The sequence below is a fragment of the Oncorhynchus nerka genome, linkage group LG18 (genome assembly GCF_034236695.1).
Source record: "Oncorhynchus nerka isolate Pitt River linkage group LG18, Oner_Uvic_2.0, whole genome shotgun sequence".
Taxonomy (NCBI): domain Eukaryota; kingdom Metazoa; phylum Chordata; class Actinopteri; order Salmoniformes; family Salmonidae; genus Oncorhynchus; species Oncorhynchus nerka.
In genome coordinates this window covers 61,713,334-61,727,621 of record NC_088413.1, presented here as the reverse complement: position 1 = coordinate 61,727,621, position 14,288 = coordinate 61,713,334, and the positions used below count along the sequence as shown (strand labels likewise).

Below are 14,288 nucleotides of genomic sequence, written 5' to 3'. Positions count from 1 at the left end.
AAATCAGAATAAACAGCTACACAAGCGAATACAAGCACAGAAGCTTTTATTGAAGGTGAAATTATCCACAGGTATCTTCACAATGGTCTATATTAACATTTCAATTCATTTAGAGCATAAATAATGAGTAGCGTACCCAGTTCCCTCTGGATGTGTTGTGGTATCCCCATAACTGTGGTTCTCCTGTGTCTCCTCCTGGCCTTGGTCTTCTCTGGCTTCTTATCTGACTTCAGGGGCCTGAAGGTTGATGCTGGTGGAACGAGACAAAAAGCAGGAGAAATATTAGGTCAAAATCAACAAAAACCAACAACAGCCGCTTTCACTCCAGTGTTTACTCTAAAACACATTGAAGACAAAGAAAATGAAACTAGTTGAAAAAGGTTTTATAGTGGTTCCAGTATGAATTGTTTTCTGGTTATGGTCATGTTACCTTGGCGGGTCAGTCCTGACCGCGAGGACCGTGTGGAGACAGCGGAGCGCGTTGAGACCTGGGACATGGTGTCTAGTATAGTGCTGTCTGACAAAGAGCCTCTCCTCTCTCTGTAACTGTCACTCTCAGTCTCGTCAGGCTGACGGCTCACTGTTGACTGTAGAAATCACAGAAAATTCCAAAGTAAATTATTAGTATACACTTAATTAAAGCAGCTGTGAATTTGTGATGGGACAATGTTTAGTGATTTGATGTAGCACCGTGGATGAAATGTAGAATGGGAAACTTACAGCGATGCTTTGGTCATCCTGGTAATCCACCCCATTATTTGTTTCTGAAATAAAGGTCAAAATATTTCAAATACAGTACTTCACTTAAAGCATTAATCTTATCAGGGGTAGGTGTTGGATTAAGTGTGAGTATTTGGAGGGATTTGGAGGGGGCTTTAGTACCTTCTTGCTGCTGAAGTTTGAGTCCCTCCTGGGCCTCAGTGTGCAGGTCCTCCAGGTACTTGGGCCGGCTGCCCTCGATGAACACATTCTCCTGGACGTGTGAAGGGACGTGAGTCCCCTCATCCTCCTGCTTTGGGACTGCTGGGAGGAGAAAGAGATAGAATGTGAGTGGATATATAATACAAAATAAACAAATGTGTAAACAAATGAACAATACATTTGACAAAACTACATTGCACCAAGATAAATGAACCACAAATCCCAGCAGGCTTCATTGACATAACCAGCCAGTATATTCCCCAAACAGTCCTACTCTCATATAATCCAGAGTAGCAGTGTCATAGGGTTATCATGAGGACAGTAGCAGGATAGTGCCCCTTGAGGACAGCAGTCCTGAACAGATCTAGGATCAGTGAGGTGATAACCAGTTAAGTAATGCTGAGAGTGGCCATGTGGTAAGCCTGCAATCTTTAGTTAAACAAAGCTGCTTTATATTTAGCCATGTTCTGTACATGTTCTGTGGGGCTAGGAAGACCATGCTGGAATTAGTCCTGTGGACCATGTGCTCTGAGCGATCCCTGCTATAAAGCACCATCTCTGGCTGTTCACCCTGGAAATACACCCTCTTTGACCACTTTTAATTTGATCCTCCTAACAATAGCAAGTTCACACAAACTGTAAATTCAGTCAGAATGATTGATGAATTACATGTTTTTCAGACAGTTACAGTAGCCCAGTTAAGTAAATACAACCTCTCAGTGACAGAGTCACCAACATACATTTAGACAACATTTTAACATCATAAGGCGAGATAGTTTAGAATGGCTCTTCAGGGCTTACCAAGCCTCTGTATCACACCAATAGCAAATAGTTTGACACATTTTATGACAACAGGTATTCACTAATGAATTCACTCTAACTCATATCAATTGAACCAGTTAACCCTGCCCGTATCTCCTAGAGAAGGAACATTCGCTTGACCATAAAACTTCAACTTCAATAATTCAAGGTATGTATTATAAATGAAAACCCTGTCTGATAATGTCCAGGACTCAACCCATGTACTTAGCCTATACACCGTAACTCACCTTTCCTCTTGAAAAGCAAAGGCACTGGCAGACAAACATTCTGAGTCAAAAGCACCACCATGGCTACTGAGACACCATGGTAATATAATCCCCCTTAAATTTAGAAAAACAGATCTTATCCTTAGAAAAATGACAGGAATTCAAAACACTATCCCAGTGAGTAGAACTAAAAATGCAGGGTAGATCAACATCCAATACAGACAAAATAATTAAGTGAACCGGGTAGAAAGGATCTTGCTTGATGTTGTTATTATTCCCCAATTCTAGTGGTTACACTTCCATCACTAGACAATGAGAGCTCAGACATTAATCCCAGCAGCCTAATTCTGCCCATCCCTCACGCAAACACCCCCCTCCTCATACCCCAGGCAACTGATCCCATTGCTCCTTGTTTGTGGACATGCTGACCCTGGATTGGTCAGAACGTGATTATGACACCGACCATGCTGGGATCAGACACACACAAAGGGAAAGAGGAAAAGTGGTTAGACAGTTGAAGCTCTTATCTGCTTGAAGCAGCCACTTATCATATTGACTAGCTACTGTGCCATTTCTGAAAACTACTCTGGTCTAACTGACAGAGATGAGGAGATCTAGTAATCCTTGGAGAACGAGTTCCTTTTGAAGTCTGAACCACAAGGTGGAGTAAAGGAGCTAGAAACTATGAAGGTTTTAGTTATCAAACAAGATCAATCCTGTTGGGAGAGAATACACAATAGAATAAATGTTACACAATGAAATCATGTACCTAACTACTTCTATCTATCAACACGGTCAATAGGATCTAACTGGACTGAAGTAATAAACTGAAAACATCATTCCCTGCGATTTACTGCTGGCAAGAATTATGTGGAGAGGCTAATATCTCTTACTACTTTACATCCCTTTAGCAAATCTGCAACTGACGCTCCTTACTTCCCATGGGGCATGTCTGAAGATGTGTACTACTGTAATGTACAAACTTCATCTCAACCTGGGAAAATGGTCTATTTACCTCCTTGTGCAGTGAGCAAACATGACAAGGAATGTATAACATCTGAGCAAACAGAAAACATTTCCATGTTATCATCATGCTGTATGACTCAGACCTTCACACAGTGCTCCAGGTATTTCACCAGGATGAATGGAACTTAGGCAACATGAATCATGTGGACCATCAGTGGCTCTGTCTGTGCTCTACCAGGATATTTTGCATAGATTGGTTGTTTGATTATGATTATAGCAACATGACATTGTCATTCATGGATAAGCGAGAAATGAGCCCTTTGTAGACCGGGACAAAACAGGAACAGGAGGAGGAAATGGAAAAATATAAGTACAGCCACAATCACTAATATATTTACAATATAAATACACCAGGGAAACACAGATAGAAAATAGTAATACCATAAACACGCAGACAGACACAGCATTTGGAGGGGGTCTGATGATGTCCCACAGCCTTTTGTTCGTTCCTATTGTAATTCAGTTCATATTAAATCACAGTAGTAACCCATCTGTCACTGGAGTCTAATAGAACACCAGTAGGATTTATGAGGGAGGCTGATCCTGTGAGCCCCCAAACTGATGTTTACTCCAGGGATTTCAGTGCCAATACCCAATCTAATATGTATGATACCCAACAGCTTAATGCTCTGACATCAAAGATCAGCTTACAGACTCAATGAAATACAAATAACATGTGAGATTGTGTGATATTATGAATGTACACTACATTTGACACATAATTGAATGTAGAGAACAATGCTGAGCATTTAACTGTGTCCCTTTGCATTACAGTTACAGCTCTAGTCGATAATGCAAACTAATGGTAAAGTGCCTTCAAAAATAATTCACGACCCTTGACTTTTTCCACATTTTGTTGTGTTACAGCCTGCTGTTAAAATGGATTAAATGTAGATTTTGTGTCACTGGCCTACACATAATCGCCCATAATGTAAAAGTGAAATTATGTTTTTAGAAAGATTTTGAAATGAATTACAAATTGAAAGCTGAAATGTCTTGAGTCAATAAGTATTCAACCCCTTTGTTATGCCAAGCCTAAATAAGTTCAGGAGTAAAAATGAGCTGAAGTCACATAATAAGTTGCATGGACTCACTCTCTGTGCAATAAGTGTTGCACATGATTTGTGAATGACTATCTCATCTCTGTACCCCACACATACAAATACATATCTGTAAGGTCCCTAAGTCGAGCAGTGAATTTCAAAGACAGATACAACCAAAGACCAGCTAGGTATTCCAATGCCTCGCAAAGAAGGGCCACTATTGGTAAATGGTTCTACAAAGTATTGACTCAGTGGTGTGTATATTTATATAAATGAGATATTTCTGTATTTCATTATCAATACATTTGCTAACATTTCTAAAAACACGTTTTCACTCAGTATGGGGTATGGTAAGTAGGTGGGTAAGAAAAAAAATATATTTAATAAATTTTGAATTCAGGCAGTAACACAACTAAATGTGGAATAAGTCAACTGGTACGAATACTTTCTGAAGGGTAGGTATTAGTCTTTCAGGAATTAAGTCAATGACATGATTATTCAACCAGTAACAGAGTCTATTTAATGAGTCAGATTAGGCGAGAGGGAAATCATCAGAATGAGTTCTCGCCTGTTACCCAGGATCTAGCAGTCATCAGGTTGGCGCTGATACATTCTGACACAGGTAGACTTCATATGGTGCACACAAACACAGCTGACTCTGTCCTAACATGCCTCTCTGTGTTTTGAGAAAGCAATGGACAGACAGACAGACAGACATTCTTTGCTGCTGTGAATGTTCGATCTGCTGCTGTCTGCCAGATCCTACAGACTTTTAACCTCCTAAATGTAATTTCCCCATATTTGGGGACCTTATTAGATTGTTTTATTCAATTCAGTCTGCTATGAGAACGGTAGCCCCTATCTGCAAAAGCGGGTGTCTGCGGAAAGCTGAGTATCTTGGCTATTGATGTATGCCTTAAAACCTTTGGTGTGACTTACTACCATATTTGGCCATACGAATATATAAGAGCAGGCCGAGCCGAGGACCTCATTTCAAGATGGCTACAACCTAAATTCCGTTTAGAGTTCTGGAGAGTAAACAAAATAAAGACGGAACACGTCGATTCACACCGAAAGCCAGGACTCCACAGATCATGATGATGCCTTATTTGTCTGCCTGTGACCTACTGTTATTGATCACCAGCCACAAGAGTCAAAATGTTTATTTTACACGTTTTCACCAAACAGCAAAAAAAAAATATTCCACCTTTATTTAAACCAGGTAGGCCAGTTGAGAACAAGTTCTCATTCACAACTGCGACCTGGTCAAGAAAAAGCAAAGCAGTGTGACACAGACAACAACACAGAGTTACACATGGAATAAACAAACGTACAGTCAATAACACAATAGAAAAAGTCTATATACAGTGTGTGCAAATGGCGTGAGGTGGTAAGGCAATAAATAGGCCATAGTGGCGAAGTAATTACAATTTAGCAAATTAACGCTGGAGTGATAGATGTGCAGATGATGTGGAAGTGGAAATGCTAGTGGCGAAAGAGCAAAAAAGTAAATAAAAACAATATGAGGATGAGGTAAGTCGATAAGATGGGCTGTGCACAGCTGCAGCGATCGGTAAGCTGCTCAGATAGCTGATGTTTAAAGTTAGTGGGAAAGATATAAGTCTCCAACTTCAGCGATTTTTGAAATTCATTCCAGTCATTGGCAGCAGAGAACTGGAAGGAAAGGTGGCCAAAGGAGGTGTTGGCTTTGGGGATGAGCAGTGACCAATACCTGCTGGAGCGTGTGCTACAGGTGGGTGTTGTTATGGTGACCAGTGAGCTGAGATAAGGCGGAGCTTTACCTAGCAAAGACTTATAGATGACCTGGAGCCAGTGGGTCTGGCGACGAATATGTAGCGAGGACCAGCCGACGAGAGCATACAGGTCACAGTGGTGGGTGGTATATGGAGCTTTGGTGACAAAGCGGATGGCACTGTGATAGACTGCATCCAGTTTTCTGAGTAGAGTGTTGGAGGCTATTTTGTAAATTACATCGCAGAAGTCAAGGATCGGTAGGATAGTCAGTTTTACGAGGGTATGTTTGGCAGTGTGAGTGAAGGAGGCTTTGTTGCGAAATAGGAAGCCGACTCTAGATTTCATTTTGGATTGGAGATGTTTAATATGAGTCTGGAAGGAGAGTTCACAGTCTAACCAGACACCTAGGTATTTGTAGTTGTCCACATAGTCAGAACCGTCCAGAGTAGTGATGCTAGTCAGGCGGGCAGGTGCGGGCAGCGATCGGTTGAAAAGCATGCATTTAGTTTTACTAGCGTTTAAGAGCAGTTTGAGATCTTACAAGGTAAGCTTCAATTTGGTCTGTGTTTGAGCTATAAGCTACATGGAGATTATAAAATGAATCCTTAGGTTGGTATGAACAAATCTAGCCTATTACCAATGTTATCTGATGATGTATGACTTAATGGCAACATCGAACGTCCCCCAAGTGACTATATCTTTGCGTATCAAAAATATGACGTTGCCCACTTACAGCGCCGTAGGCATCCATTACACAGGGGATTGGCTACTATGGCACATTGACAGTCTTGTAGCCAATGAGATAAGCTTTCCAGGGATATGCAGTTGACTTGGGTAGGACAAAGCAAGGCCTAGAACCTTTAATGCGAACTATTGCTACCTGACTCGCTACATTGTACGCTACATTGTAAACATATTTCATTGCTTTAGCATAAAAGATTGCTTCTCAAGGGGGGAAAATAATCGTAAAACTAAGAATATTGAACAGGAAGCTAAAAAAAAGGCAGCTATGATTAAGTATACTGACATAGAAGCTTTGAATACAATACTGGTTCGGAACAGGGGAGCGATTTGGGAGAACTAGTATTTTGACACGGCCGATGAAGATTGCTTTCTAGAAGGTTTGGATCCACTTTTAGATCTGTAAGGACATTATGTTCATGACTTTATATTAGCTAATTTACGATATTAAGTTGTCTGCTTTTTGGGCTTTGGATTTAGTTTACATAGAATTGACTTGTTACGTTGTCCTACGTTATATAATTCCAAAGTAGTTTTACATTTGTAAATGTTTTTTTTATTTCACCTTTATTTAACCAGGTAAGCTAGTTGAGAACAAGTTCTCATTTACAACTGCGACCTGGCCAGTTATTGTCAATGTTTCATGTTAGTTCATTGTTTGCTGTTCTAAGTTTCATCCTTGTAACTTTGGAGAGGCCACTAAACTCTCGTAGCCATTGTTGCTTTGTGGTTCTCACCTCTGCCTTTGTCTCCAAGGTGTTACTGTTTGCATTGTGTGTGTGAGTCACTGTACAGATAAAGTTTAGGCTTGGTGTTTTTACATTACAGTAATGTTGTTTTGTAAATTTAGTCAACTGTAATTCTGTGTGTCTTACAACAATATGTCCCTTTATTTTATTCACCACAGAGCGGAGGATGTAGAGGATTTGGATGATGACATTTGGGAGCCACTCCTCTCCAGTAAGCGCCCCCGCCGATCAAGGTCTTCACCCCCCCGCTGCTATGTCAATCACCCTGTCTGATGATTCTACATCCACTTTCATAGACATCTTGAAAAAGACATTAGGGTCTGTGGCACCATTCGTCCTAACAGAATCAGCTTTTTGTGAAATGGAAGGACACTAGGGAAGTAACCATGCTCACCACACAGCATAAGGCATTCAATAACAACAATGTCTGTCAAGGACAGTGAAAAAGGAAGAATGTCCCCATTCCTGTTTCTGTGAAGGCCTACAATGCCAGCATGGGGGGTGTCAACCTATATGATGCCCTGATAGGCTACTACCAGCTCCCCTCCACTTTGTGGACAGTAAAATGCAGTAAAATGCTTTCTTTCTCCACAACACACATGCCAAAAGACAAAGGGAAGCAGTGCAAGCATTCCACAAAACACAGGGGAGGGGGGGATGTACACCTGGGATGTAAAACTAACACCATTTGTAAATAGTTTCGCTTATTTCTATTTTTGCACCTTTTATAGTGAAGGACACGTGTGTCACCAAGTTTGTGTACAAGACATTTTATTTTTTATGCACAGCACCAGTCAAAAGTTTGGACACACCTACTCATTCAAGGGTTTTTCTTTATTTTCTACATTGTAGAATAATAGTGAAGACATCAAAACTATAAAATAACATGTAGTAACCAAAAAAGTGTTAAATCCAAATATATTGTATATTTGAGAATCTTCAAAGTAGCCACCCTTTGCCTTGATGATAGCTTTGCACACTCTTAGCATTCTCCCAACCAGCTTCACCTTGAATGTTTTTCCAACAGTCTTGAAGGAGTTCCCACATACAGTGGGGCAAAAAAGTATTTTGTCAGCCACCAATTGTGCAATTTCTCCCACTTAAAAAGATGAGAGAGGCCTGTAATTTTCATCATAGGTACACTTCAACTATGACAGACAAAATGAGAAAAAAAATCCAGAAAATCACATTGTAGGATTTTTCATGAATTGATTTGCAAATTATGGTGGAAAATAAGTATAGTCCCGAATGGACGGGGAATTCCGGCAGCGCTGGACAGGCGGGAGACTCTGGCAGCGCCTGGCTGGCTGGTGGCTCTGGCAGCTCCTGGCTGGCTGGCGGCTCTGGCAGCTCCTGGTTGGCTGGCGGCTCTGGCAGCTCCTGGCTGGCTGGCGGCTCTGGCAGCTCCTGGCTGGCTGGCGGCTCTGGCAGGTCCTGGCTGACTGACGGATCTGGCAGCTCCTGGCTGGCTGGCGGCTCTGGCAGCTCCTGGCTGGCTGGCGGCTCTGGCAGGTCCTGGCTGGCGGCTCTGGCAGGTCCTGGCTGACTGACAGCTCAGGACAGACTGTAAGCTCTAGCCGCTCAGGACAGAAGGGAGACTCTAGCAGCTCAGGACAGACGGGAGACTCCGGCAGCGCTGGACAGACGGGAGACTCCGGCAGCGCTGGACAGACTGGAGACTCCGGCAGCGCTGGACAGACGGGAGACTCTGGCAGCACTGGACAGGCGGGAGACCCTGTAGGCAGAAGACAGAGAGACAGCCTGGTGCGGGGGGCTGCCACCGGAGGGCTGGTGCGTGGAGGTGGCACTGGATAGGCCGGACCGTGCAGGCGCACTGGAGCTCTTGAGCACCGAGCCTGCCCAACCTTACCGGGTTGAATTCTCCCCGTAGCCCGACCAGTGCGGTGAGGTGGAATAGGCCGCACTGGGCTGTGCTGGCGAACCGGGGACACCATGCGTAAGGCTGGTGCCATGTATGCCGGCCCGAGGAGATGCACTGGAGACCAGATGCGTAAAGCCGGCTTCATGGCACCTGGCTCGATGCCCACTCTAGCCCGGCCGATACGAGGAGCTGGAATGTACCGCACCGGGCTATGCACACGCACTGGGGAAACTGGCTTTTTTTGGGTCCTCCAATAATCGGTATCGGCGTTGGAAAAATCATAATCGGTCGACCTCTACTGTGTGAGAGAATTTATGAGTCCAGGTCTAAGCTTGTGGCCCACTGAGTTTTACACAACACTTGGCCTCTGGTGAAACTAGGAACAAACATTCAACAGTGCCCTCTTACGATGAAGAAGACTTCTCTTACGAGGTAGGCAGGTAGATATGAGCCTGTGTAATAGATATACCTGCAGATGTCTGGTCTGCCTCGTTCCAGTCCATTTCATCTTCAGACACTACAGGCCATCCCTCAGGTTTTAACATGTCAGCACACATGCATGCCGTGAATAAACACATTCAACTACACACACACCCCTAATGACTTGAGCTCACACAAATTTCAGAATTAGTAGCCAGACACAGTAAATGTGATAATCACAGTAATTACATCAATTAAAGCCAGAGATCCTGTGTAACAGACCAGAGTACTTCCCTGTCGTTCTCTAATTAAAAACACTTAAAGGTCAGGAGTGTTCCCCACATCCCTGCCAGGCAGCACCACAGCAAAGGGCTTAGCTAGTGATAAGCGCCAGATAAAAGCCCATTAAAAGCATGCAGGAGAACGAAGGAGAATGTGAAAAATTCAGTCAGACTTGCTAGGGCACGCACATTTCAGCAAGGCGCAGCTATACAGGTCACACAATCACTCAGGAGCTCAACATTTACATTACTAGACCAGCAGGGAGAACTTTCCAGACTGTCAGGAGACACTATGCCCTCAAGGACAAGTGTTAAGCTTCCATGCTTTACAGATGTCCTATGGCAAGCTGTTTTAGAAAAACATTCAGGAAAATAAATACTTCATTATTAGTAATACTAAAACAAACACTGCTTGATCATAATTGAATGTATTACGTTTATTGTAGGTCTATGTGTAGTACAACACAGATATGTAATACACCGTGGTAGATACCCTAGACCTCCGTTTAAGTGTATCTAAGACAAGAAGAATAAACTGATCTGGGACCATTACTCCTCCATGCACAATGCCTGCAGAAGTCAGTATTCTCAGTAACCTGCAACGGGTGTAGAAGCAGCAGCACAGTGGGAATGCTGGGTGGCGAGGTTCCACTGGGCAGGTCTCTCTCTGTGTGCACATGTACATGCTGCTTATCCCTACCTCATGCCTTGAGGGCATGAAAAAAACTGTGCGTTCTGGGAAGGAAAAACAATTACCCCAGTAACCACCTCGACTTTAAGTGACCATTTTGTCAGAGTGGAATTGACATAAACTAAAGCTGCATTGCTCTATTTCTCTAGCATGCCATGCATGAAGTCGTGCATAAAAATATGTATATCTTTTTAGATTAAAGTACCACCACAATGTCCACTGAAGACTCAAAACTTCCTATAATGCAATCATCATGAAACTAGTTTGTGGACTGGAGTTTTAAATAAATGTCCTGCCGTGACAGTAGTGTGTGAGAAGAAAGTGTAACGTATCTGTGTAACATTACAATAAATGCTCATAAATAATTTCATAAATAATAACGGTTGTTGAACGCAACGAGGCTTGGCCAGGTAATGATTCAACTAAGTATTAGAGCATTGATGAAATCCAACCCCAACACATCATACAGATAGGACTAGAGGGCATGCATGCTGGCACTGTATAGACACAATCTGATCTCCTCAAAATCAGGGTGTGCTGACTAATATTCCCAAATATTCAAATGTAAATGTTATTACATGCTTCGCCATACTATATTATTAGGATTTTTATTAGCTACTGCTAACGCAGAAACTATTCTTCTTGGGGTCCACAGTAAATACAAAACATAAAACACAACACAATACAGAAAATGAAAAGACAAGAACAGCTCAAGGACAGAACTACATACATTTAAAATAAGAATAAAAGCTTTCATACACTTATGCCTTAACATTCCGTGCATCATGTACTCAATCATCATCAACATTAACGGCTACACTGCAGCAATTATTCCCCCACATTTTTCCTGTACATTCTCTACTGATACAATTGCTTTCTCTAAACCGGCCTGGAAATGATTATATCACAATTCCAGTGTTCAGTAAGTCACACGGTACAATAACAGCAACAATCCTGGTTCTTGGTTCTTGGTCCTTGTACCTTCAACAGTCTGAAACCAATTCTATCAACAGACATGAACGTTGAGTCTAATACCGAGTTCAAAACAACTGGGAAGTTGGAAATCTCCTGCTTCGGGCTTCAGTGCTTTCAAGAAAACTGGGAACCTTGAAATTAATTTGGAATATTCATCCAACTCGGAATTTTAGATTGAGAACTCAAGCCTCTTTCTAGAGCTCCGACTTTCCGACCTGAAGATCACCGACTGTCACGGCCATTGTTGAAGGAAGTGGACCAAAGCACAGCGTGTGAGCGTACATTACTTTTTATTTTGTAAATGTCATCAACAAAAACAATAAACAATATAAAACAACCGCAAAGCTTAAGGGCTATGTGCCGCAACCAAAGTTAACTACCCACCAAGACAGGTGGGAAAAGGGCTGCCTAAGTATGGTTCCCAATCAGAGACAACGATAGACAGCTGTCCCTGATTGAGAACCATACCTGGCCAAAACAAAGAAATACAAAACATAGAAAAATGAACATAGAATGCCCACCCAAATCACACCCTGACCAAACCAAAATAGAGACATAAATAGCTGTCTACGGTCAGGGCGTGACACCGACGTTATGATTCAATCTAATTTTTTTCCTGAGTTCCCAGTTGTCTTGCCAGCACCATAACATACAAGTCTAAGATCCTCAACTTCGCACAAACAGACACTGCCAGAATAATGTATTTACCATCTGTGTCCTTGGTCCTTCCATCTGATGTCAATACTATGCATAATCATGTGATGCATAGATGCTATTGAATGTAAACAAAACAATATGTTCTGAATTTTGCAAAACAAATGTGTTGCAAATTTCAATATCTTGTGGCTAATGTTAGCTAAGTGGCTAATACTAACATTAGCTTGAGGTTAGGGGTTAAATTTAGGGTTAAGGAATAAGGGTTAAGGTTAGAAGGTTATAGTTAGCTAATGTGCTAAGCAGTTGCAAAGTAGCTAAAAAGTAGTAAGTAGTTGCAAAGTTGCTAACTAGATAAAATGCTAAAGTTGTCCGTGTTGAGATTCAAACACGCACCCTTTGGGATACGCCCGACCAACCAACCACCTTACTTTGTTTTTTTTGGCTAAGTAACCTTCTATCTTATGCAACCATACCAAACATAACATCATACAAATTTGAGTGTCCCGGATTTAAATGTACTAGTCTATGAGACCAGGCTGTACAAGCGACAGACTGTGCTTGACCTGTTGCAGAGAAAATAATGGATACCTCCAGCTCAATGTCCAAAGGATTTTTTAAATCTAACCTTTATTTGCCCAAGAAAGTGAGGCAACCTGCCTAATTGACTACCGCCATGTAGTACTCACGTCGGTCAGCATGAAGTGCTTTGAAAGGCTGGTCATGGCTCACAACACCATCATCCCGGAAACCCTAGACCCACTCCAATTCGCATATCGCCCCAACAGATCCACAAATGACGCAATCACACTCCAGACTGCTTTTTCCCACCTGGATAAAAGGAACACCTATGTGACAATGCTGTTTATTGACTACAGCTCAGCGTTCAACACCATAGTGCCCACAAAGCTAAGGACCCTTGAACTAAACACCTCCCTCAATCTGGACGCTGGACTTCCTGACGGGCAGCCCCCAGGTCGTAAGGGTAGGCAACAACACATCTGCCACGCTGATCCTCAAAACGGGGGCACCTCAGGTGTGTGTTCTTAGTCTCTCCTGTACTCCCTGTTCACCCACGACTGCGTGGCCAAGTATGACTCCAATACAATCATTACGTTTTCTGATGACACAACAGTAGTAGGCCTGATCACAGACAACGATGAGACAGCCTATAAGGAGGAGGTCAGGGACCTGGCAGTGTGGTGCCAGCACAACAACTGCTCCCTCAACATGAGCAAGACAAAGGAGATGATCGTGGACTACAGGAAAAGGGAGAGCCGAACACGCTCTGGTTCACATCGATGATGCTGTAGTGGAGCGGGTCGAGAGTTGAGTTCCTTGGTGTCCAAAACACCAAACTATCATGGTCCAAACACACCAAGAAAATTGTAAAGAGGGCACAACAACGCCTTTTCCCCCTTGGGAGACTGAAAAGATTTGGCATGGGTCCCCAGATCCTCAAAAAGTTCTACAGCTGCACCATCGAGAGCATCCTGGTGGTATCACCGCCTGGTATGGCAACTGCTCAGCATCCGACCTTAAGACGCTACAAAGTGTAGTGCGTACATCCCAGTACATCACTGTGGCCAAGCTTCCTGCTATCCAGGATCTATATACTAGGCAGTGTCAGAGGAAGGTCCTAAAAATGGTCAAAGACTCCAGTCACCCAAGTCATAGACTGTTCTTTCTGCTACCACACAGCAAGCTGTACAAGAGTGCCAAGCATAGGTCCAAAAGGCTCAACAGCTTCTACCCCCAAGCCATAAGACTGCTGAACAATTAATCAATTGGCCACCCAGATGATTTACATTGACCCCCCTCACTTTACCCCTACCTACATTTACAAATTACCTCGACTAACCTGTACCCCCGCACATTGACTCGGTACATAGCCTCGTTATTGTTATTTTATTGTTACTTTTTACTATAGTTAATTTATGTAAATATTTTCTTATCTCTTAACTTTTTCTTTAACTGCATTGTTGGTTAAGGGCTTGTAAGTAAGCATTTCACAGTAAGGTCTACTACACCTGTTGTATTTGGCGCGTGTGACAAATTTAAATTAGATTTACTTAACCAGGGTAGTCTCATTGAGATAAAAATCTATTTGTCATTAAGAGGG

At 42.6% G+C, this 14,288-nt stretch overlaps 1 protein-coding gene across 2 annotated transcripts in view; it reads right to left on the bottom strand.

Moving 5' to 3' along the window:
- The window catches only part of LOC115146285 (NHS-like protein 3), a 43,374-nt gene that overhangs the window by 5,758 nt on the left and 23,328 nt on the right, over positions 1-14,288 (bottom strand). For both annotated transcript variants that reach the window (XM_029688276.2, XM_029688278.2), the window contains exons 3-6: positions 883-1,023; positions 721-764; positions 431-587; positions 137-250 (exon numbers count right to left, since the gene is read on the bottom strand). In XM_029688276.2, coding sequence (XP_029544136.1) covers positions 137-250; positions 431-587; positions 721-764; positions 883-1,023 — 456 coding nt within the window. The remainder of the gene's footprint in view (positions 1-136; positions 251-430; positions 588-720; positions 765-882; positions 1,024-14,288) is intronic.